The 26,734-nt window shown below is 35.9% G+C and overlaps 1 protein-coding gene across 3 annotated transcripts in view; it reads right to left on the bottom strand.

The window, feature by feature from the left end:
- LOC126976998 (SH3 and multiple ankyrin repeat domains protein 2) overlaps positions 1-26,734 on the bottom strand; it is a 281,852-nt gene that overhangs the window by 46,227 nt on the left and 208,891 nt on the right. For all 3 annotated transcript variants that reach the window (XM_050825630.1, XM_050825631.1, XM_050825632.1), the window contains exon 5: positions 14,369-14,494. In XM_050825630.1, coding sequence (XP_050681587.1) covers positions 14,369-14,494 — 126 coding nt within the window. The remainder of the gene's footprint in view (positions 1-14,368; positions 14,495-26,734) is intronic.

Raw genomic sequence — 26,734 nt, 5'->3', positions numbered from 1 at the left:
TCGAGATCTTGGCGTATCATTTTCTTTGTGTTGTTTTAACTTCTCCAATAATGATGGTTCAATAAGTAACATTTTTTTAGCATTATCCATTTTCTTAAATAAATGAATTAATCAATCCACTTAGAATAGAACCCAATATTATCGGTAGAAATGAACCTCCTTTTTGTACAATTATATTTTTTCTAATTTTATTCGTACCTTTTCTTACCAATTTTCGAAGAATATTTTTATATTTCTTTAATTTAGATTTTTCTTTCTCGGCCAATTCAACGTTACCCCGCAGTACGTTATGAATACATTCACAAATGTAATTTATTTCTGTTTTGTTACATGATTTTAATAAAGCTTTTTGATATTTTGGCTTCAGTTTATGTAGAGCAATTAACAAATCTTTATGCGTCTTTAAACGTCTATGCATCATTTATAAATGATCGAAATTTCTTGATTCTTACCATATTTAAACGCTTTTGTGGGTACATAAACAGTGCAATATCCATCGGATGGAAATATCTTTGTCTTAACGCGACACAATTCATTTGTTTCTTGTTTCAAATCAATCATTAAATAACCATGAGCTTCATTGGTAGCATCTCTGTAAGAATCTTCCAAATATTTCGGATTTTCAGGGAATACTTGACGAGATAAGTATCGAATTTGGGTTTTATCTCGAGGATTTTTGAAATATATTATATAACTTGAGTTGAGTGATATATCTCTTTGTCCTTTACCTTGATGAAACAAATTTTGAGATAAATAAAACACACTTAAGTTTCTATGATGACTTCCTTTCGTGAATATATCAACAATACGACCATCTGATTCCCTCATCAGGTCATCAATTATTACAAGTTGAGGATTTTTTCCGTCAAACATAGATAAATCAGGTAAACCTTGAAGATAATTAATGTGGTTGAGATTATATAAAGGCTGCATTTCATCAAAGCACCAGGTGATTTGGGTAAAATTTGCATCACAGATATCATTCAAAAATTTTATAAAATTATTTACGAAAACTGATTTTCCACATCCACTTGGACCAGCAACTATTGCAGTGAATGGATGATTGAAATGATGCATTATCTACTACGTCTATGTGTGTTAAGGTTTAGTATAGTAATGAAACAATCTGTTATTAAACCACCATTTATTTAAACAGAAAAATCTATAATTGAAACAATACACAGTACATCATGTTTTACTCCGCAACTTATACATCTAAATACAATAATCTCTCATTTGGTTTTTTAAAACTATAATAATTTATTCTTAAAATTTAATATAATATTTATTCTATTTTATGATGACCCCAAGCTAAGGTATCAATATTATTTGGTAAAATGTACCGTTTGGTATCATTAAATGACAGACTAGATTTATTTATTCTTTGAGTAAAAATATTATGCTTTATTGACTTAAATCTAAGCATTGAACAATATTCGTTCTTATTTTCAAATAAGCAAGTCTTATAATTTTCCATTTTCATATTCTTAGTAACACTTTTATTAACCCCCTTAGCTTTAGCTGTGAATTTTCCCTCAACATCTAATGCATACATTTTAGATCTAAGTCCTACAAATTCATTAAATATGTTACCATTGTTTTCATCTTTAAAGTAGCCTAACTTCTTTTTATTGAGTTTTGGATAGCCAAATATATTTTTTTCTGTATAGTCCGAGGTATCGAAACGCAAATGTAAATCAGGTTTTATATCTCTGTAAAAATCATCTGTAAAAATTTGATATATTAAACTATCAGTATCTGTGTACAATAATTTTAATTTGTTTTGAAACTTTTTAAACATATAGTTATAGTGAAAGTCGTACATTAGAGTTTTAGAAATATCCAATATACAAAATCCCAAATAAATAGGTTTATTATGGAACAATTTCGTCTTTCGTAATTGAACTGCAACCAAATTTTCATTAAAAATAGATAAACTATGGAATTCTGGCTTAGCAATTAAATCTTGTGCGCCTAGAATTTTACCCTGATTTTCCCAATGACTCAATAATTTTACATTTACTCTTTTTTCGATATTTTCCATTGTTTTTCCAAACACTGAGTTATTCATTAATTTATAAAAATCTTTTTCGAAATCAGATGTGGCTAGTTTACGCATGCTTGTATTTAAATCTATATAATATTGTAACCATGCGCATTGTTTGAATTTTAAAATTCTATGAATTTTTTGTAATTTTAAACCCATTGTCAGACATTGCTTTAAATTTCTGTAGTGAATCACATATTTAATTTTATTACGAAGGTTTGGAACTAATTTTATGTCTTTTGTATTACCAATACATATATTCTCGGGACATAAGGGTAGGTCAGAATGTAAATCATGCAGTTCAATAGGATATTCTAGATCTACTTCCAAAATAAAACCATATTCATAATCATCAGGGACATCAAAATTAGTTGTGACATCTACCCACTCAAAACCTCCTGTAGGAAGGAATTGAGACATGGCCCATCCGTAAAGGTTATTAGCATCAAGATAAGTTAAAAATGAGTTTGGTGTGTCTTTATCATATTCTCGCATATATTTGTTATTAGCTTTGGCATAACGATTGCTACATTGAGATACACCTCCTCGAATGCCCGATCTAATAAAAGCTATTTGTTCAAAGTCTTGAAGTAATTCTAATTTAATTTTTGTGCATTTTAACATAGCATCCCAACTTAACCCAGGTGCTGTATAATAATGAGCTGGATCTAGACCATATGTTTGCAAACATAAGGCTCGGAAATTTTCAAACACATCTGTTAAAAGTAAAACATCGGTTTTAAGATATAAATCAGAATAATCTGACATATTTTGACAATGAAAGTGTTGCCAAACATCCTTGGCATGTTCATAATCTTCATCGGAAATATGTGTGTCGGTTAATGTATTGTAAAATTTATCGCGACTAGGGAGTGCTGAAAGTTTTAAGGAATCATGTGATGACATAAATTCATATGGATAAATTCCTTTTTTTCTAAGACGTAAAAAATCATTATTATTTGGAAAATTATATTTTAATGTTTGAAATTGTTCTTCCTTCAAATTTTGAACAAGTTTGTCTAAACTACAAGGTAAAAATTTAAACGAATCAACGAATCTCAATTGAATTTTATGATTATTTAATTTTATCGTTTTTGTGAAAGAAATGTACTTTTCTTTCGTTTGTGGAATAATATCAATTTCCCCTTCAATAGAATTTAATGCATGAACAATAAAATGAGAGTCATATTGACTAAGATTGTGTAAAAAAACTGGAATGTGATAGGGGATTCTAAACTTTGTCTTACATACTTCGTGTGCAACTCCTCTAAAATTTCCTGTATGCGAGTCAAAGTATAATGCACATTCACCATTTAAATTAGATTGACATATAAAGCAGTCTTTACATTGTGAAATAATTTCATTATCATTGGAAGTCAAAGGTTTTGGACTTATGACAAAATAATTTTTTGTGCAAATCACTTCTAAATCTTTATACAACTGATTCATAAAGACATGAGTACAATGAGGACCACTATATGTTTCATATTTTGATAAACTATCATCATATGAACATTTAATATAGTACCCAAAACTATAAACTTCGTGTTTGTGAACATTAGTTGTATAAGGTTTTGATGGATCGTTAAAGCATGTCTGAATTGGATTAAGGAAAGCTTCAAAATCCGCGTACATAACAAAGGGTATTTGTAACATCTTATTAAATTTATCAAATTTTAAGACATTGTTTGAAATTGGTTGTTCAAACCAATCTTTTAAAGTTTTTTCTGTATTAGGCAATTCCACTTTAATATGACAACAATCATTCAATTGATGAGCTGATAACTTATCATTTGTTGAGAAGTGTAAAAGACAACCGTCACAGATGTAGATTGCATGTTCATGGTTTGAAATTTGACCACTTACTAAACGCGATAGGTTTTTAATGTAGCAAAAATGATTAATTGTTCCGTGCGAAATAAATAATAAATTAATATGAACAATTTTCCGTGATTTTGTTAAATACAATGGACCAACTAATTCATGTACTTTCTTTTTACAATTGTATTCAAGACCAAAAACATTTACACTTAAATTATTTAACCTTTCTACTTTCTGTATATCTGTCATTTTAACAGGAAACGTAACTCCGTCAAAATTTAATTTATTTGAATATTTACTGTAAGATGAAACTCTCTGAGAGTTCTTAGTAACTGGATATAATGCAGAAAGCAAAGCCCATTTAAAGCATAAATCATCCGAGTTTTGTACATTTATAACACTTTTTTTTAATTTGATTTCTTTAGGTAATTCAATATATGATTTTCCACGTAATGGATTGAATTTGTTTATATTCATGTCTAATGCATTTATTTTCTTAAGACTCCAACCACTATCTTTTTTCTCAAATGTGCTAATTTTAGTCATCAACATATCACATAAGGACGAAAAGAAAAAATTTAAATCCTCACCCTGCATTATAGTATAACTACATGTTTGAAATTCAAATTCATTAGAAATATTTTTTGTTTCTTGAACAAAATTAGCGTGCAGAATAAAATTAACTTTAAAAATTGTAAGCAATCGAACAGATTCCTCAAATAGTGAAATAATTTCATTTTTAATAGAATTCAAAAACATTTCTGGTGTTTCGAATGTTTGTAATTGGTTGGATTTACTCTTAATTTTATATGAGATAATTCTATTACCAAAAGCCGATTCGTGTACTGTGACATTTTTTAAAGTACTATGTAATTGCATTACGTTATTCTTATGGAGGTTACTTCTAAGATGATTTGCATAATATCTTTTCCGTATTAAGATTTGACATAAAGAACAGTTCACCATTTCATCGTTCACACTGGTGAGCCCCGATGATGTGGATGGTTTCCCTTGTCGTCCTCTCTTTGTACTTGTATCATTGTCTTCACTGCCTTGTAATACTGCACTTCTTCTCTTAAAACCTCCTCCACTTTGTAGAACAGGTTGACTACAACATAAGTGAATGATATTAGCCACATTTCATCAATAATATAATACTAAATAATTTACAAAGAAAATAACTCACTTGATCATTTTTTCAACCTCATTACATACAAAGCAGAGTTCCATATCGTTATGTTTAATTTTCCAAATGATGAGAATATAATAATATTATTTGTATAAGAGAATAAATAAACTAATAACTAAACTGAACTAATATTTATGTATTTCTTCATAGCTACCTACTTATTGTTAAAATTATATTTCTTATAATTTTCTGTTTCTAAAATTTTCTTCGTAACATTGTATAAAATCTTTTTTATGTCCTTATAACTTTCATTATTGTCGATTGTATAATATTTTAATCTATAATCAGCGTATTTCCATTGTTCTTGTGCAGGCGTGTTTTTTATTTTATTGAGATCATAGATTTCTATTTTAACCAAATGTGATGCATTTCTTCCGTCATCTGCATTAGTTGTAATGTAAATACTTCCATTCTCATGTGCTCTGGATATTGATGATGATATTTTCTTTTGTTTTGTTTTTTTCACTTCGAATAATGCATCTATATTTTCATTTGAGCTGGCCCTCTTCAAGGATTTAAGTTGAGGAACTTTTAATGAATCCTGACTATCTTCAGATAATGGATAGTAAAATGTTTTATATGTAGTTTCTGCCATTGTTGGGGTGAATGCATTCTACAACAACAATAAGACTGCTTTAGAATAGTATTATACATACATATCTTAATATAACAAATGATATTACTTTTTAATTTCAAAGTGAATAATAGATAAAACTTACCTCCATTGCAGCAAATCACTCAACAATTACACAACACACAAAATATATAATAATTTGACTGAATACGCCACTTCAATGATTATTTTTCTGAACAGTTCTAGCATTTTATACTAAAATATCGTAAAAGTAAATTTGTTTATGATTAGTACTGGTTTTTAAATATTGTGGTGAAACATAATGGCACTTAAATGATAAGTTCAATTATTGATAGTTTAATGGAGTCAACATTTCCAGATTGTACTAATGACTACGTAAGTATGTAGGTACAAAGTTCGTTTTCAATCAGCTTTTATATTATAATAAAATTGATGAAAATATAATTTCATCAAATGTTCATAGATTTATATTTGAATCGCTTGTAATGATATTTTGTTTTATTGTAACCATATAAGTTTTAAATACATGAATAAGATACATTAAAGCCTTATTTATTGAGTGCTTATGTTATTATGATCCACATAACTATTCAATCCTCGCAACTGACAAGACCCTGTTCTCAACTAATATGAATACAATCGAGATACAGAATTATTTGAACAAAATCGATCCCAGTATTAAAAATAATGTTTATGCGGCAAACCGATTGCCGATATATGTTGTAACGCCCTGTTATATTGTCAGCAATTTAGATAGTGATAATAAGCCAGGCACTCACTGGGTTGCAATACACATTGATGAGCAGGGTATTGGACAATACTTCGATTCATATGGTCGTCCACCTCAGGGATTCCAGCTGATGTTTTTACAAAGGAATTGCAGAATGTATAACTACAATACTGCAAGAGTACAGAATGAATATACCGCAGTGTGTGGCGAGTACTGCATAATGTATCTATACTTTAAGTTTAATAAGAAGAGTTTGAATGATTTCATCAAATATTTTGAAAATGATACAATCTGCAATGATGTTTTATTATATACTTTATTTAAATCATGTTTTAAAAATAAATAATAAATACAGAAACTGTCTTTTTAATCGTAGTAACGAATGTGATAGAGGTAATTAGTAAATTACCTGTATCACGTTCATGGAAATTTAGACATTGAGTCGCTCACCAATCATTAGCTAAATGACCAGTGATTATTAATGATTATGGATCTGTTTAATTTAAAATGCTAACTTTGAAACTATAAGAGATATCGAAAAACGGATCAGCGCAATCGCTCGGAAATACATCAAAACCCCCAGTTTGACACCAAACTTCTTTTTTTTTTTTTTTAGTAGGCATCACGAGCAAGTGAGCCAGAATCGAGGAGCCAGAACCGGCGAATCCCTACTACTGTGAGCCAGAACCGGCGAATCCCTACTACTACTTATATTATTATTAATTCAAATTTTTCAAATTCAAATATTTTTATTCAAAATAGGATTTAAAATCACTTATTGAACGTCAAAATCTACCACCCATTCAAAAGAGACTGCCTCAGACCTGAGAAGAATAGGCGCAAGAAACTCAGCGGGCTTTTTTTTTTAATATAAAATATGAAAAATGAAAAAATATGAAAATGGATTACAATGTAATATCGTACAATAAACATTTATAATTAAAGAGCCTGAGGGTGTTCGCTTCATTCCCAGTCCGTGGTGTCATTAAGAAAATCGTTTATGCTATAATAACCTTTCCCACACAAACGTTTTTTAACAATTCTTTTAAATTTCGTAACACATTTGTTTTGTACATTTTCTGGGATCATATTGTAGAAGCATATACATCGCCCAACAAAAGACTTACTAACTCGACCCAACCGAGTAGTAGGCATAACAAGTTTATGTTTGTTCCTCGTGTTAACATTATGAATGTCACAGTTTTCTAGAAAATTCCTCAATGTGCTTATGAACATACAAAACATTATCAAAAATGTATTGAGAAGCAACAGTCAAAATGTTTATTTCTTTAAATTTTTCTCTTAATGATTCTTTAGGACCTAGGTTATAATGTCATGTTAATGTCTGTGTAATTATGAGGATATGACACACCCCATCTTAAATAACAGGACAGGGGATATATTTTGACTCACTTATAACTTTTGAATTGCCAATACCTTTCATCTGCTTAATCCCATGCATTTTACTAACACGTCACTATTTTTAAACTTATAGAATAAACAATTTGTTACGTCTTTGAAGTGATAACCCTCACTTCTAGGATTAATACACAAATAAAATTTGAAAACAAAATTTTATGAACCCACGACCTCTGGCGTTCCGTGCCAGCGCTCTGCCAACTGAGATAACCGTTCGAGTTACGTATCGTCATAAAATCTTGTATGCTTTGTTCAACTCTCAGTTTGTGGCTTCATCTACAGGATCTACTTACAGTTGATAACCTGCTCAACCCCAATATTTGCATATTAGGAAATTGACTTGATATGTCGCTCTTGTAAATCTAAACAATTTGTTATGTATTTAAAGTGATATAGAATATATAGATATCGACATATGTCGAAAACTGTTAAATTGCTCTCAAATATTTGAGGTTAATTTTAAATAAGTACTAGCTGATACCCGCGACTCCGTCCGCGTACACACATGACTAAGCACGTAGTTCTTATAAAAATCTTTCTTTCTTATGACAAAACATAAGAATTATCGTTCATAAATATTTTGTTTTAAAATTTAATTTGAGCTAAAATTAAGTTTATATTTTACCTGCTGAGAAATTATGAAAGATATATAAATTCTAATTAGTTATTCATTTTAAGCTATTCTTTCAATTTGATTTTTGAACGACGGATGACAGTATCAAAGGAAAAATGAAATTGGTGTTTTTATTTAATTCCGAGCATTTTAACACTGATTCCTTCTCTGGACTTCCACAAATAAATCAAGACCAAAATTAGCCAAATCAGTCCAGCCGTTCTCGAGTTTTAGCGAGACTAACGAACAGCAATTAATTTTTTATATATATAGATTATTTTTAAGTATAGTTTAAATAAGTTAATGTATTGTTTTCATTGATATATATATATTTTAAGTTATCATTTATAACGCAAATTGATTTACCATGTTTGACTCAAATAAAAATTTATGAAAATACATCGAAAATACTTTCTGATGCTACGAGTATTAATCCTATTTCGAGCATATTAAAAAAAAGATATAGCAAAAATAAAAGCTTTCACGTATACACGGTATTCGCATTAACAATGTATTTTGTCAATTGAATGGCCTCGGTATGGCACTCAAAGCTCGTATGGTCGCGCACCAACTGTCTTTCATATTACTTGTATCACGTCCTCCGAACACCGAGCGTGTTTTACACTTACCACGTGGTCACTTTAGAGTGTCAAAGAGGATGTAAATACTACGTAATAAGAGGCGGGAGTGCCTAAGTAAAAATTGAAATTAAGTTTAGTATGAAACGTGCAGTCATTTGACAGTCGTTTGAAATAGTAGTAATTACAGTATGGCGATTGGCGAGGAAGTATAATCCGGATAAGTTTAAAAGCGAACAGTTGCTCAAATCAATCTGTCAATGACTGCACGTTCCATACAATCGAGCGAATCGCTTTTTTCCGCACGCCAACTGTATCTAATCATAGAGTGGCCGCTCGTCGAGTGATAATATTATGAATTTTGAACATTGATATACAAAAAACCCTTTGAATTAAGATTTGTCTTTCAATCGACGCATGCGACAGGCGCTCCCCTCGCGCAGCGGGCACGGGAGCATATGGGCGGGAGCATATATTGCGATTTTTTAAACACAGTAATTTCCCTTGGCCCAGTTATTTCTTTGACTGGAGTGCCCTTTAAATCGAAACACAAATTACTTCTTGACTTTACTTACTGAAGGTTTCTCCCACTGATAAGTAAGAAAGAGGGTAGATCTACAAATACCTGTCAGTAACATCAATCTACTCGCTTTAGCCTTCAGTGGCTCCGTGATCATTACGTTTGAAACAACGTTGAAATATCACTTAATGGAAATTTAAGAATAATCAAATCATGTTACAATAAATTTATTACTTATTATATTAGTAATAAGTAAATTTACTCACTTACCATTTATTGTTACATTAATTAAGAATATATTTCATTATAATTAATTCCGTAATTCTGTTTTGGACGATAATTTTAAAACTTCAAATATTGAATATAATATCGATTGATTTTGTATAAAACCGAACCGAGACACAGACGATAAAATATAGCACAGTTCTTCGCAGGGATCGATCCAAATGGCCCATGGTTAGTAACCCTGCCCATTGAGCTAGAGGTCTCGGTTCGAACCCTTGTAGGTGTAAATATTTATATTCACCCACAGTACAGGCTATGCCTAGTTTGGGGCAAGAGTATTTGTGTTAAAGTGTATCAAGAAAGAAATCCACTGATCTCCTGGCAGACAGTCCAAGACACTGGCACCACTCAACTAACGGTTACATTAAGAGGCTAGTTGACAATTAAACATGTCGCAAGTCCAGTATAAAATACCAGTATTATTTAAGCTGTGTCGTCTAACAAGTTCAGCTTGATTGATATACGCTATATATTAAATACTGACACTACTTTATGGCCGACGTGGGCGCCTGTACTACAGTATCGGACATCGAGGCGGCTTGCTTTACAGAAGTAATTAATAATAAAACTTGCTTAACACCGGGACTAATCAAATGACGTTAATATTCTTGTAGTCCAAAATATTGAGTTAGTAATTATGTCGAAATGGTGGTTTAAGGCTGCTATCCCCAGAAATCGCCAAAATAGCTCACAATTAAAACCATTTATAAATTGTACACCAATACTTTAAACAATTCAGAATTGTTTAAAGACAAATATTGGCGGCATTAACACTTAAGAAAACTCAAAACATTTTGATAACTATGGATTTCCGCAAAGTACTTCAATATTTCTTTTTTTTATACCAATACTATTTAACAGGCCTCGTTTTGTTTTAGTTTTGTAAAGAAAATGGTATTATATTATATATATATTATTTAATCAATTAAAAATACATCTAAATCTGAATAAAAACTATGGCGGTCTTGTGGGAGAGAGGTAACCTAGCTCCGATCGATTCCTCAAGGCCATTGGCTCGGTCCCCAGCCTTAATCGCTTGTAACTATATTATATTATTATCGGAAAGGGATAAACTGGCTGGTCCTTGTGTCATTCAAAGTTGTCATCGAGAACTTTGCTTTTTATTTAAACTGAGAGTTGAACAAACGTATAAAGATATATTTTTTTTTATGGAATAGGAGGACAAATGTGCGTAAGGGTCACCCTGTTGTTAAGTGATCATCGCCGCCCACAATATCTTGCAACACCAGAGGAATCACAAGAGCGTTGCCGGCCTTTATGGAAGGTGTACGCGTTTTTTTGAAGGTACCCATGTCGTATCGTCCCGGAAACACCGCACAAGGAAGTTCATTCCACAGATTTGTTGTACGTGGGAGAAAGATACTTGAAAACAGCACTGTGGAGGACCGCCACACATCCAGATGGTGGGGATGATATCCTAACTTGGGGTGTGTCGTGCGAAGGTGGAATTCGGCGCCTGCCGCCGGTTATGCTGCATCAGGTTAAACAGCTCTTCGGAACACTCCCCGTGATAAATGCGGTAGAAGACACACAATAAAGCGACGTCTCTACGCAACGCCAGGTGATCCAGCCGTTCACAGAGCACTGGGTGTCCGAGAATTCAAGCTGTTCTACGTTTCACGCGGTCAAATGGATCGAACTGATACTGGGGTGCGCCAGACCATATATGACAGCAATACTCCACGTGTGGCCGGACCTGCGCTTTGTAGGGCGCTACAATGTGGGCCGGCTTGAAGTATTGCTGTGCTCTATTAATGACGCCCAGTTTCTTCGAAGCCAATTTGGATTTGCCCTCCAGGTGGCCACGAAATTGGCAATCGCTCGAGATTTCGAGACCCTGTATTCCGATACTAGGCGAGGCTTTAAGGGAATTGTTGTCGAAGAGCGGTGATACGACAAATGGTTTTTTTTTGTGGTAAACGCGCAAACTTGAGTCTTCTGGGAGTTAAATTGGACAAGGTTCAATTTACCCCATTCCGCGATCTTCTCAAGAGAGGACTCGATAGAAGACACAAGTTTCTCCCGGCACTGGTCGACGATTTCCCGAGAGAGACCTGCATGGTCCTTGTATACGGCATCACCAGTGCTGTCGTCTGCATAGCATATGCAGAAGAAACAGCGTGGGAGATAGCACACAGCCTTGGAGCACTCTAGAATTCACGGGCTTCGGGTTCGAGCAATATCCGTCGCAAACGACCTGTATGCTACGCCCAGTGAGGTAGCTGGAGGTCCACTTGCACAAGCTCTCGGGAAGCCCAAACGATGGAAGTTTTGAGAGGAGCGCCTTGTGCCATAAACGATCAAAGGCCTTCGCTATATCCAGGCTAACTGCCCTTCCCCCTTTCTTTCAAAAGCCGCTGCCCATCTATGTGTTAGGTATACCAGAAGTCACCAGCCAACCGACCATGGCGAAAGCCGTACTGTCGATCGTTGATCAAGTGGTGACCCTCTAGGTATACCAAGAGCTGGCAGTTGATTATGCTCTCCATGATTTTGGAGAGCAGAGAGGTAATAGCAATAGGCCTGTAGTTTGCCGGATCCGAACTGTCTCTATTTTTTTGGATCGGATGGACAAGGGCTGACTTCCATGAATCAGGGACTACGCCTTTTGAATAAGAGTGCCGAAATAAACGCGTTAGCACCAGCGTCAACTCAGGGGCACACGTTCTAAGCACGATTGGAGAAATGCCATACGGCCCGCCCGACTTCCTGACGTCTTACAAAACATAGCTCGCCTACAAGTTATCTGTCTGAACTGTACTTCAGGCTCTGACACCGCGGGATGGTCGGCGGTGTTTTTCCGTTATCGTCAAGAGTCGAGTTGGAGGCAAAAAGAGCGCACAGGAGATCAGCTTTCTCTTTTGCCGTATGGGCCAGGGTGTCATTCCTCATGTGGAACGGCGGCAGGGACGGCTGGTTGAAGTTACCAAGAGCAGCTTTCGACAACGACCAGAACTTGCATTTTCCGGTCGGGTGACTGGAAAGCTGCTCGCCGACTTTGACGACGTGCTTCGATTTCGCACGGGCGATTTGCCATTTAAAAAATCTGGAGGCACGGTTATATTTCCTATTAAGAACTTTTCGGTTCTTTGTGCCGGACGGTTCCTTTGTGCCGGACGCATCGAACCAGGGCTGTGATCTGCCACCGATCGGTAATACAGAGCTTGGTATAAAAATATCCATGCCCTGTAGTATCACATCGGCAACGGCGCAGGCACTAGGATCATCCGAAGGGAAACAAACCTTGCCCCAAGGGTAGGATGCAAAAAAGGAACGCATCTTATACCTATCTGCTGACTTGTTGTGCCAAACGCGGCGGGTCGCTGGTGGTCTGCGACGTTGGCGTCGGATGGGCACTACACACCTGACCAGGCAATGGTCGGACGTTCTGAGAGGGGCGTTGACAAAGACCTGGTAACCATCGGGATGTGTAGTCAGCAGAAGATCTAATAAGGACGGCATGTGGCTATCCACATCCGGGAGCAGCGTTGGCGACTCAACCAATTGGACCAGACCAATGCAAAATTATGCACAGATCGCCCTGTGTATTCTGTGATACGTGATCCAAGACATTCGGCATTGTGCCCGTTGAAATCACCAAAGACTACGATTTCAGCGGATGGGATCTGTGCAAGCACGTCGTCAATTGCCGCTTGAACGCAGCCCATGAAATGATCGGTTTCTTTGTTACCACTATGGGACCTGTAGATACACGGTCTATGACTATGAGACACATGGATGCGGACGCGGTCCTCTAAATCTACGCGGAGCCAGAGAGACGGCGACAGCAGATATCCTCCCTAGCGTACACACATACCCTGGCATGAGGCAATAAATTGCGGCCTCCGGTTCACGACACTAACCTATGCGAAACATAGCGGCACTAGGCTACTTCACGCCCGTATTCTGTTCGAGTGTGGTAATTAACCCGGACGAGTCTGGCCCGTTTGTGCAGCGTCATAAGACGGCAGCGTGACTCTCCCACTTTTACAAAGCCCTTAGTCGCCTCTGACGACACCCATGGGCCTGGGACTCCCCTATTCTGTTTACGCCCCGGGGAAAGTACAGGGCAAGATATGTACATATAGCATGATAAAGGTATTGGAAATTTGGGTTAAAAACATCGCAGATTCCCGTGTACCTCTCTCCAGAGGTACACGGGTTCAGAACCAGCATTGTTGATAATTTAGATCGAATTCCGGTAGGTGCCAACATTTATATTATGAAAATGGATGTTTATATTCGAGTCTTGGATGTTTATATATATATGTATTTGTAAATGTATGTTTAAGTAAGTATATTGTATTAATTATATCGTTGTCATGTACCCATAGCACAAACAGGTTATGCCTAGTTTCGGGCAAGATATTTTGTGTATCAATATTATTAATACATTAACATGTAATATAATAATTACAGGCTAACGCCTGTAAGCATATTATCTTCAAATTAGTTCACAGAGATATTATCGATTGTGTTTCCTTATCCGACATTGAATCATTGCCGTTTGCACGTGGCGTCAGTACTAGAAATTGCGAAAGAGATCGTACCTCCAGATAGCCGACCGGTCCGTTGAACGGGTAGTCGCCCAGACGTCTCTCCTCGTCAAGAAACTTTCCAGCCTTTCCGTTAACCGGCGGGCAGAATAGTCCATAGTTGAAGCTCTCTTTTAGTTCCTGAAACAATAATAAAGCAGTTCAGTACCTACTACAGAATATTCTTTATATGCCGCGGTCTGGTATGGAAAAAGGTATAGAGGCAGACCCATGTCAAGAAGAGAGGAGGAAATAAAAAGAATAGCTAGACTTTTCTGGATACAAATAGCTCAGGACAGAGATATTTGGAGTTCTTTGCAGGAAGCCTAGACCCACTCAAGGGTTCCTATAAAATTAGCCTACTAATAAAAACAAAAGAAATAGGTAATAATACTAACGCTAAATAAATAGAAGAAAACGACTACTAACTTTTATAAAAAAAAAACTAAATTCACACCCCCAGGTTTGGTTGTAATAAGTTGGAAGCCCCCCCCGAGATGGACCGACGATCTGTCGATACCCCGATAAGATCGCCGGGATACGTTGGATGAGGGCAGCGCAGGACTGATCGTCATGGATATCTTTGGGGGAGGCCTTTGTGCAGCAGTGGATGCAGTGTGGAGTCCGACTGATGATGATGAAACAAATACCTAATGTTTATCATGCTCTATTGTCATTCTTCTGGTGATACAAGCCAGCAGGGGCGGTGACAATCACTTCTTCTCATGTGATAGGTCATCATTTGTACTTTTCCATAATAAAAAAAATACATCATAAAAGTCTTAGGCAACAATTTACTTCTTCACTTAAGTTTTCGATCTGTAATATATTTATTTTTCTGGAAAGACGATGTTAGGTTTAAATAACATTATTCTCATTAAGACCTATTGTCACTTACACGAGAAATTAATATTTTAACAATTAAAGTAGGTACTTGCAAACAATGATTTTGGTAGGTACAAATGCAATACAATGTTAGGCAAATAGATAAGACATAAAACAACCCACATATGTTATTGAAACGTTTCATAATTATTGAGTATATTCCTTTGAAGGCTCGCTTTAAAAGAAGTCAATGTTTTGGCATTTCTTATTCCTGGGGGCAGGTTGTTATATATCTGAACTCCCTCAAAGGTTATTGTCTGTTTAAGCCCACAATCTCCTGCAACACCAGAAATATCTAAGGACTGTAGAATAGCGAGTTATTGCTTCAAGTCGTGTGTTAAATACTATTTTAAAGGTATCTATTTCTGGGTATATTTGCCCTAGTTCAAGAAATTTTCGGGTTGTGCGATTGTAAAAGTTAAAATCTAGAAAATCCTAATCATGATGAAATAAAGAAAAAACTAAATTAATTAGTGCTATATAAATATTTTTTCCGATGACAGTCTCCTGCTATTAAGTGCGCCCGTTTGGAATGTCAAGACATAAAAACAGAGTAAAAAGAACAGAAGAAACATCTCTTCTGTTTTAACTTAATTCAGCAAAGGTATATCGAATAATGTGTTACGTAATCAACTAAAGAGTGAACAAACAATATGCAAATACCCCAACAATTAAACCTATTAATTACTGCAAACTTGGATAATTATTCGGTGTTTTAAATCGATTCAAGCACTCGTTATTACGTCCATATAAATGCGTTAATTGATTATGGCCATTAAATTATTGAAAATTTCGTGAGATATAGTAACTTCATTTATTTAACACGGCTATTTTTATTTAACACCTCACTTTATATTATATTATTATAGCTTCCATAAGGTGAAAACTGAAAGTATTGGCCCACGATAAGAACTTTCTGTCTCACAAGCTTCTGTAAGCCATAGAAATCGACCGGCGGCCTTATTATAATAGAGATAAGAGTTGGGCTCTGCCACCTACTTGGAAACCCGTGTTGTTAAACGCATGATAAGACCAAAAGTGCAGATGATTACAAAGTGGACAATGTGAGTACATTTTTTGCACTCGTGAACACCAATAGTGACACAATAGTTTCAGTGATACCGTGGTCGTCAACACACACAGCTCACTACGAGCACAAATCCAACACACCGAACCCACCCCACTAACCCTGATGAAGGACCTCTCCGAAACTATTCGGTACTCACACCGACAAACCGTGAGTACAGCCGTATTAAATAAATATAGTTGATTACAGTCATTTCATGATTGAGGTAATCGCTAATGGATCCAAAGGCTGAAAGTTAAAAACTATGTATGATGATGAAATGACTTTAATACTCTAGAAAATGAGATTCCTGATGAACTTTTGAAAGAGAATAATTCAACAATTAGTAATTTCTTCATTACAGTCCTTGCTGCTGATTGGGGCATTATTCGAGCGTCACGCGGAAGAGTTAAGAGATTAGAATTATCTAATCTTTTAAATTCAACTCTCTTTTGCAACTAATTTTCTACTATCAAAAGATGGACTTACAGCATTTTCTTTTCGGTTTTTTGTACCACTTAAATTTTTTCGATTTCCTTTGGTATCATAAATACTATTATCCTTTAGACTAGCTGACTCAGCAAACGTTGTATTGCTGATTTTAAAATCGCGATACAAAAGTATTTGTTGATCGTAGATGGTTGAAAATTTGAAGTTGTATGTATTTTTTAATGCTGACTCATAATCAAACAAATTTAAAAAAAAAATGTCAAAAATTTATAACAAAAAATTGGGCATGGACCAGCCTTAACATTTTGGGGGATGAAAAATAGACGGTGTCCGATTCTCAGACCTACCCAATATGCACTCAAAATTTCATGAGAATCGGTCAAGCCATGAAATCTTTTCGAAGGAGTTTAACTACAAACACCGCGACATGAGAATTTTATATATAAGATTTAAGTATGAGTATTTTGTTGGGCTTCCACACCTTATCTACTCAACTGATTAACATGAAATTATTCACAGAGAAGAGTTTCTGTTTCAAAGAATTAATCGCGAGCAGAATCTAGTATTGACTGACCAATTATGTTATTTAATAGAAATCACTCCAACCCATAGCTCTCATAATACTTCGCCGAGCAGAATTCATATTATATGTATCCTCTAAATATGTGCCTGATTTGATTAAGTAATGTATAATAACCTATACTAATTAGTTAATTACCTAATTAAGGTTAACTGCAAAAACATGAAATGTAAAAGCTAATATATTTTGATGCACTTCGTGATGCAGTCGGAGGATTGATGGGACCATAAACAATGAAGAATTGTTGGACAAGTTTATATTAATGTTGGCCGGAGAACATTATTGGTAGCTGGTAATTACGCGGGTAGGCAATTACCATTAAAGAGTTTGTTTTTTGTATTCGCTGCGTTAGTGGACGTACAAGTCGTAATTTGTACCCGGGGCCTAACACGAACCATGCAGTAATGGGATGGTGCGTCTTAGTCCGAAGTTTCGCAAATATACCCTCACCAGAGGTTGCCGCAGGCGGTGTAGTCTTGATCGACTGATGAATTTTGTCGAATATAGTTGACTTTAAATGCGATGATTTTCAAGAGCTATCAAGGATTGTATCTGAATATCATGTAAATGCTCTTGGGCATCACGGGCTATCCTGCTTAAAATTGGCAGGCCGTATCATTCGTCACGGCAGTATTCAAGAAGTTATCTGCAGGATATCTACCAGTGGGAGGCTCCTTTGCACAGGAAGCTGGCTTGAGTATGGGTACCACATTGGCGCCTATTTCTGCCGTGAAGCAGTAATATGCAAACATTACTGTGTTTCGGTCTGAAGGGCGCCGTAGCTAGTGAAATTACTGGGCGAATGAAACTTAACATCTTATGTCTCAAGGTGACGAGCGCAATAATAATTTTTGGGTTTTTCAAGAATCCTGAGTGGCATTGCATTATTATGGGCAGGGCGTATCAATTACCATCAGCTGAACGTCCTGCTCGTCTCGTCGTGCGGCATCCTTATATTAAATATCCTTATTTAATACAATTAATTTTATCTGTTTCTAAGAAGTATAGGATATTAGGAAAATCTATATATTTGGCCTCGACTACGACTACGTTCGCATTGTCTCCATAATTATCTAAATGTTATGAGTTATCTTAAGTGTTAATTCCGCTAAGATTTTGTGAGTCTACATGCAGGATGCAACTAAAGTTCAACCGTAAAGCCTAGAGTTAGGGTTTATTGTCGTCTACCGAAGGATCGGCACCCACTATACCCTCGACCGAGTTAATCGGCAACGTAAAACTCTGCTTCAAACAATTCGACTCGTGCTTCGCTTCTACACGAGGCATCCTCGAGAGATATTGACTCGCAGAACTGTGAAACGCGAAGTGGCTCTCACTTTGAATAATTTCATAATAATTGATCCTATTCAATAAGGTTTCTCTCCATAAGTTAGAGCGGCCAATCTTAAGATATAAGAAACAACGTTCAAAGGTCCAAAACATTTAGGTCCTCCTAAACAATTCTCCTGGGCGGGAACGTCTTAGATATCTTATGCACGTGAAAGTAGAAATACTGCGACTTGAAATTGCAGCGTAAAATACGGGTACTAATCTTGGTAGACAATCTAAATTAACTTAACTATCATAGAAGATGATACAAATCGGTTTGACGATACTCTTGCAGCAATATGATTTTTTCATATAGGTAATGATCGCAATAAAATAATAAAAACAAAAAACAAAAATCCCGACATAGATATATGTAGGTGTAATTAAGATTTATACTTACAGGGTAAGGATTTATAGAATTGAATTATTTCAAGTCAAACAAACAACAATGACAAAACGCCTTAGCCATTACAGTTTTCATACGAGATTTATGATAGCTCCGGCGTACCCGTAAATAGCAGTAACAACTTTGACGCTTTGTTTGTCCGATGTCAATTAATGGTTGCCCCGACTTAAATTATGCCACAACTGTTGTGAATATTTATTCAATAAAATATTTAATTTATAATACACCCATTATCTGTGCTTTCAGAAACCCTGTTCGAGACAGTTGTTCTTGAACATTAATTAATTTATTATATTATGTTCAGCGTTGGTTTTTGTACATTGTTATGTTAATTAAAATATGATATGATTTCACCACACAGAATTCATTCAACTCAAATCTTTGCTATTCAAATTTTTATCATACTAGTATTCGACATCATAGGCTGGATGTTTTTTTGTTGAACAAATAGCGTACCTAATGTTAAGTGATCACCGCTGCCCACATTATTTTGCAACACCAGAGGAATCACAGGAGCGTTATCGATCTTTTAGAAAAGTGTACGCGCATTTTTTACTGTCCCGATATCCCTTCAAAAGAACCGGTATTGATGTCGTATCGTCTAGTTAGAATTCAGTAGCATAATATAGAAACCTTTTGTAAAAAATACCACATAAAACGCATGGAAAAAATTCAAAAAACTCTTTCAAAATTCTTGTCATTCAAAGATGCTCGCCTCATCGATCACGTTACTATGACAGATTTAATCATTTTAAGATAGTTTCTGTATACAACAGACGAAAGTATCTGGAACTTTGCGACCTTTTTAAGATTATACACGGATCCTTAGAACCAATTAACTCAACACAAATTAATATTAACAATTATTGTTAGTGTTAACTTGAGTTATTGTTGGTACTTCTAATAAAATAAATAAATCGTCCAGGATACACCGCAATTTCATTAAAGTTTAATTGTACGTGGAAGATAGTTCCTTGAAAACCGCACTGTAGAGGAACTCCAGAAATCCAGTAATATTTTGACACTAAGCTCTAATATCTATTTCTTTTATGGGGTATGCATGAGAACAAAATTATTTTGGGTATTCTGTGTACTATACTTACATATTTATTCTTGGGACGATCTATGGGAATATAGTGGACCCTGAGCATCACCATTACATTACTGGGTGTACGATGTGTAATACTGGGGTACAAATGACCAGAAGTAAGAACATTACTTGATACCAAGAGTTTAGATCGCTTTGAAGTATTTACTCGCTCTATCGATCTTGTATCGGCTTTGCATTCTAGGTGACTGCGGTTATTGCTAGACCCAGTCAGTATCTGGTAATCTTTTAGAAACATAAACATATTTTGAATCACCTAAGACTGTGATACTACTAAATAGAGCGAGAAAAACGAATGTTGTATTAAACAATTGAACATTTATTTTATTCATTGATAGTCCATTTCTCAATATTACGTTAGTGCCACAACCATTGTAAGGTAGCTTATACGCTGGAATTATGTCACTATGGCATTATATCAGGAAGCTGTCACTATGGCATAAAAGGAACTGCACTGGATCTTCTGATTTCATATCTAAACAATAGAATTCAGAAGGTCGACGTACATCGCAGGAGATCTCCTGGGACTCCTCTCCGTATACTACAAGGGTCTATTCTTGGACCGTTCCTCTTCCTTATCTATATAAATGATCTTGGATCGATGATGAAAACATAAGTTAGTATTGTTTGCGGACAACACTTCACTGATTTTCAAAGTGAAAAAAGAAACCAAGCTATACTATCTCGGTTCATTCTTATGATAAGAAAAATATAGGCACACACCTAGTTGACAGAATATATCAGTATTAACAGCACCATATAAGGCTGAATAAGAGCGCAGCCCATAAAAGGCATTTCCTTGTTCTATCTCGTACATCTACGTCTAAGCGATGTATAGAAATTCTACTTGAGTGTTTCAGTTTGTTTTTGTCCTAACTTTCCATCATCTGTTTCACGTAATAGTTTGATTTACGCTGATCGAACGATTATTCCTAATGGAATCTTTGCGCGTTTAATATATGAATAAAAACGGCCGAAATAGGAAGTACTGACGACATCTTGTAAATCTATATTACTATTATCGGGGAAATCAGCACTTAAATCTTTAGAGCTATTGTACCCCCTATATGTGGTCGGACGCACGCCCTAGTGATAACTTGAGAAAAGTTATCATATACATATATACTGGCACTATAATTGCGCTCGTCACCTAAAGACATAAGGGTGTTTAGTCTCATTTGCCTATATATATTTTGAGTAACATCAGCTGAACGTCCTGCTCGTCTCGTTTGTAAGAGGTAGTTGGGCAACGTTTAGAGAATTTTTTTCCTCAGATAATTGGAGTTTTAGTATCTCATACATCTAAGTTTGATACCACTTTTTCCGGCAAAGCAATCAGTGGGGATTTTAGCATTACAAATGTATATTGTTTATTTCAGTTTAAAAGTCTATTTTCAATGACTTACTGACATTAGTTACAATGTGTGCAATTGATATTGAATCGTCCAACTGACCTTTAATGGAGACTTTCCATTAGAAACCAGCGCGGAGAGAATAGAGATCATTTATGATCTAATGACATCGACTTCACTGAATGATTAGCGCCGGTATTACATTTGCATAGAAGCAACCGTGGCACGATGGCAGTGGGCGTCACTGTTTGCATACAATACCCTGTGTGTCGACATTTATACCTTGATTCGATTATACAATTTGAACATCGAAGGGATTTGCGTGAAATTGAAAGTTTGTAACACAAGGATAATAATAATATAACTTTAATTTCTCACCAACAACCAAAATTACAATACAACGAAAGCTTAAAAAATACAGGGGATACAAAAGTTTTGGTTGTGGATCGTTGGTGCCTGTGGTAGGTAATAAAATACCTGTATAGTAATACAGCCAGTAGGTTACCAGGATTCCATAAATAAGGATACTATAAATTAAGAGAATTATCGATACCTACATTAAAATATATGTTTATTTCATTTGCACAAACAAATTTGAATTCTTGAATGAGTAATATCTCAAGTCAATTTGCGAATATGCAATGATTGGGGTTAAGCAGGTTATTAACGGTAAAGTAGATCCTGTAGATGGCCGTCACAACCGGAGACTTGAACAAATACAGATTTCAGGTATGGAGTTTAGGGGATTCCACCCGCAAGAGTTTTCTTATTATGAACAGAAACGGTCGGGTCAGCTTGTATATATATAATATAGCGTCGACACGGACGCCATGGTTCGGGCAGCAAATAGAATTGAATAATAGAAATTTGATAGCTCTGCGAATGTACTGTCTATGAAGCACTGTTTTCCTTCTAATCCATAGAACAATTAGGAATGTGAGTTATTCTTTCATTTATTTGTGCTAATCTTTAACGGCTAAACTACCCAAACAATTCCAGTGAAAAAAAAAATCGACACACTCTAGGTAAAGTACGGGACTGAAGATACATTTTATCCCGAAATTTTGAAGCGCGATATAAGCATATCCTCGATGGAAAGGGCTTATGTATTTAATTATACTTATGTGTTTAATTAGCTTTCGAATTAAGATTTTTTTAATTAAAATTGTTTTAGTAATATATCTTCAAAAGATACCATCGCGGACTTCTCTCTGTACACCTATTAAAAAGAAACTTTGTTTTGTTGTATCTGAGCAGCGTTTTTCGCTGCTTCAACAATCATTTATCCAACCTATTCTAGCGATCTTGACCAGATCATCGGTCCATCTTGTGGGGGGCCTGCCAACACCAATGGTCTTCCAGTAGTTGGTTGCACTTTGAAGATATTACTGCCCTAACGGCCATCTGTCCATCGAGCTATGTGCTCTCCCCACTGCCACTTCAGTTTCGTAATCATCTGGGCTTTTTCGGTGACTTTGGTGCCCCAAGAAATCTCCTAAATCTGATGATAAAATCTGATGCGATTTCGCAGGGAAATTCCGAGCATAGCCCTCTCCTCGCCTCTGTGCGCTTTCTCATAAGACCAGCAAATCTTAGTACTTTTACTAGGCTCTCACATTCTTTGTCATTAAGAACTTGAGAATATTTTTGCTCCGAAGAAGTTCATTATCATTACGAAAGTGTGTAGGCCTGACGCACGTGGTTGGCATTCTTTAAAAATAAGTAGAGAAGTAGGTTTAGATTACGTTAAGTTCGAGATTATGAAACGTATTATCAAATGGTATCACTCTACTAACGAGAACAGGTTTTATAATTTTATGTGAGAAATTGCCGCCTTAAATTTCATATAAAATTTACGAACGAGAGATGATTCGAAGCTCTCTGGTTTCCGCTGTGGTGATTGTTTAAATGTTTTGAAACAATAAACAGTTTTTAATTACTTTAATTCTAAAATTAAAGCTAAGTTACTATTTTACATATAGTTATGACTTAACTGCCTCGTCATGAGATTAAGAACTTATTATTTTAACAAGTTATTAATTTAAAAAATTTTAAAGTAATTTCATTCAGTTCGTTCATAGATTATTTGACAATTAAATATAAATAAACTATTTAGGTAACTGTAGATTATGGGAGAGAAATGGTGGAGCGGTTGTTTTACATTCCCCCCTTTTATAGAACGTGCTACTTTTTACTTCGTCCGTAGGATTCGTAAAGATTGTCCGACTATGATGAGTGAGAAGAAAATAAGAGAATGAAGGCCTTACTCATTTACGTACAAATCATATAATATATATAACCTTGAAATATAAATACCTACTGGCGTAAAACTATATAGTATCTATAGGAATCTTAACCATACATTAAATGCCGGAAATGGAGCTGGATAGGCCAAACACGCCAAACAAGCCCTACACTGGAACCCTCAAGGAAAACGCAAACGTGTCTATCCAAAGCAAACCTGGCAGCGGACTGTCATTGACGAAGCGAAAGACATCGGAAAGAGCTGCAGTGAAATCAAGAGAGATGCTGAGGACCGATCTCGATGGAGAAGCACTGTGGTTGCTCTCTACTCCAGTTAGGGAATACAGGAAATTAATTGAGAAATAATATGATTAATTCTTAAAACAATGTAAATGGAGGATTTGCAGCCTTTGTGATGCAGTGTCCAGCCTAAGACATATGTATGGGCAACAGCGCCAAGCAACTAACGATGTCACCGCGCTGTCCACTGGCTGATAGTTCGAAGCGTTAGATGTTACAAAATACATCAATCATTTGACCATTACACTGTCCTACTTACTAACGTGTTGATTTACTTTCGTTTAGTTACCTACTTAACAGTGAAGGACACACCTATCATATCATACTCATCAAGTTCCAATAGTCTTAAGTTTTAACATACATACAAACAACATACAATCATTAAGACGATGTAAAACTAGATTTATTTAGCTAAATTATTCTAAATAAATGATAAACATTAATGTTAATTATGACATGAAATTTATAGAACATATTTTCTCAATCTAAAGTATGGTATTGAAAGAAAAATTGAGCAAATAAAGAGTTAACTTCGGAACCAATAATTAACTTCAACATATCAGTCCGTTTATAAGGCAAGTCTCACTCCAGTAGGAAGCTCCTTTGCACAGGATACCGGCTAGGTTATGGGTACCACAACAGCGCCTATTTCTTCCATGAAGCAGTTATGTGTAAACATTATTGTGTTTCGGTCTGAAGGGCGCCATAGCTAGTGAAATTATTGGGCAAATAAGATTTCTTATCTTATGTCTCAAGGTGACGAGCGCAATTGTAGTGCCGCTCAGAATTTTTGGGGTTTTTCAAGAATCTTGAGTGGTATTGCATTGTAATGGGCAGGACGTATCAATTACCATCAACTGACCTTATTTTCATAAATAAAAACTGAAATCTCAATCATAAAATATATAACATTGTACACATGTTTCGCCTGCTCTAGTTAATTATTATAATCAATTTATTATCTAATGGTACCTAATAAAATTTAAGAATAAAGCTGGTATCGCTTAATTATTTACACCGGTCAACAAGATAAAACGATTAATTTTATCATTGGACGAATAACAATGAATTTATTCATTTGTACTTCGTCGAATTACTGATAAAACATTCCATTGTATTAATTTAAAATTAAAATTGAGCAATTGCTTCAGGAATTCAAACATCCTGAGGTAACATAATATCTAGCACTTACATGCTAAATATAAAAATACGTAGAATGGAACCTAGTTATTTCAACACACTGATTTGACAGCATAACAGGCTTAATGTCAAAACTGTGAGTTCTAAATTACACTTCGATAAGCAGTTGTCTACAATCAACATTTACACAGCACGGCATGCAAAGCTGTGGTACTCAGTTATGTATGTCAGTTGACAGGATTAAGAACGTCGAGTCGTCGTGCCAGTAGCCTGTCAAGTAACTAAACAAAGTAAACACGCCTCACTTCAATTACTTAGCTATGTGGAATGCTACAAATTGATTGCACTTTTCTAGGAATCCTTACGTTGGGTTTATTTTAATTGATCTTAAGTGGATTCCAACGTTATTGCTGTATATATGAAGTTCGGATTATTTGGCGCAAAAGCGAGAAAATTTTAACAATGTTTAATTGAGGTTATGCGATTATAACAGTGGGCCATACATTTTTTTTTTTATGGAATAGGAGGACAAACGCGCGTACGGGTCACCTGTTGTTAAGTGATCACCGCCGCCCACAATCTCTTGCAACACCGGAGGAATCACAGGAGCGTTGCCGGCCTTTAAAGAAGGTGTACGCGCTTTTTTTGAACGTACCCATGTCGTATCGTCCCTGAAACACCGCACAAGGAAGCTCATTCCACAGCTTTGTAGTACGTGGAAGAAAGCTCCTTGAAAACCGCACTGTGGAGGACCGCCACACATCCAGATGGTGAGGATGATATCCTAACTTGAGGCGTGTCGTGCGAAGGTGGAATTAGGCGGCAGGAATCAGGTTAAACAGCTCTTCGGAACACTCCCCGTGATAAATGCGGTAGAAGACACACAATGAAGCGACGTCTCTACGCAACGCCAAGTGATCCAGCCGTTCACAGAGCACTGGGTCCCTGACAATTCGAGCTGCTCTGCGTTGCACGCGGTCAAATGGATCGAGCTGATACTGGGGTGCGCCAGACCAGAGATGACAGCAATACTCCATGTGTGGCCGGACCTGCGCTTTGTAGAGCGCTAGTATGTGGGCCGGCTTGAAGTATTGCCGTGCTCTATTAATGACGCCCAGTTTCTTTGAAGCCAAATTGGCTTTGCCTTCCAGATGACCACGAAATTGGCAATCGCTCGAGATTTCGAGACCCAGTATTCCGATACTAGGCGCGGCTTTAAGAGAAGTGTTCTCGAAGAGCGGTGATACGACAAATGGGGTTTTTTTAGTGGTAAACGCGCAAACTTGAGTCTTCTGGGGGTTAAATTGGACAAGGTTCAATTTACCCCATTCCGCGACCTTCTCAAAAGAGGACTCGATAGAAGACACAAGTTTCTCCCGGCACTGGTCGAAGATTTCCCGAGAGAGACCTGCATGGCCAGTGTATACGGCATCACCAGTGCTATCGTCTGCATAGCAATGAATGTTGGAGGTGTCAAACATATCATTGATATGCAGAAGAAACAGCGTGGGAGACAGCACA

The sequence above is a fragment of the Leptidea sinapis genome, chromosome 43, assembly GCF_905404315.1.
Source record: "Leptidea sinapis chromosome 43, ilLepSina1.1, whole genome shotgun sequence".
Lineage (NCBI taxonomy): Eukaryota > Metazoa > Arthropoda > Insecta > Lepidoptera > Pieridae > Leptidea > Leptidea sinapis.
This window is presented reverse-complemented; position numbering and strand designations above follow the sequence as displayed.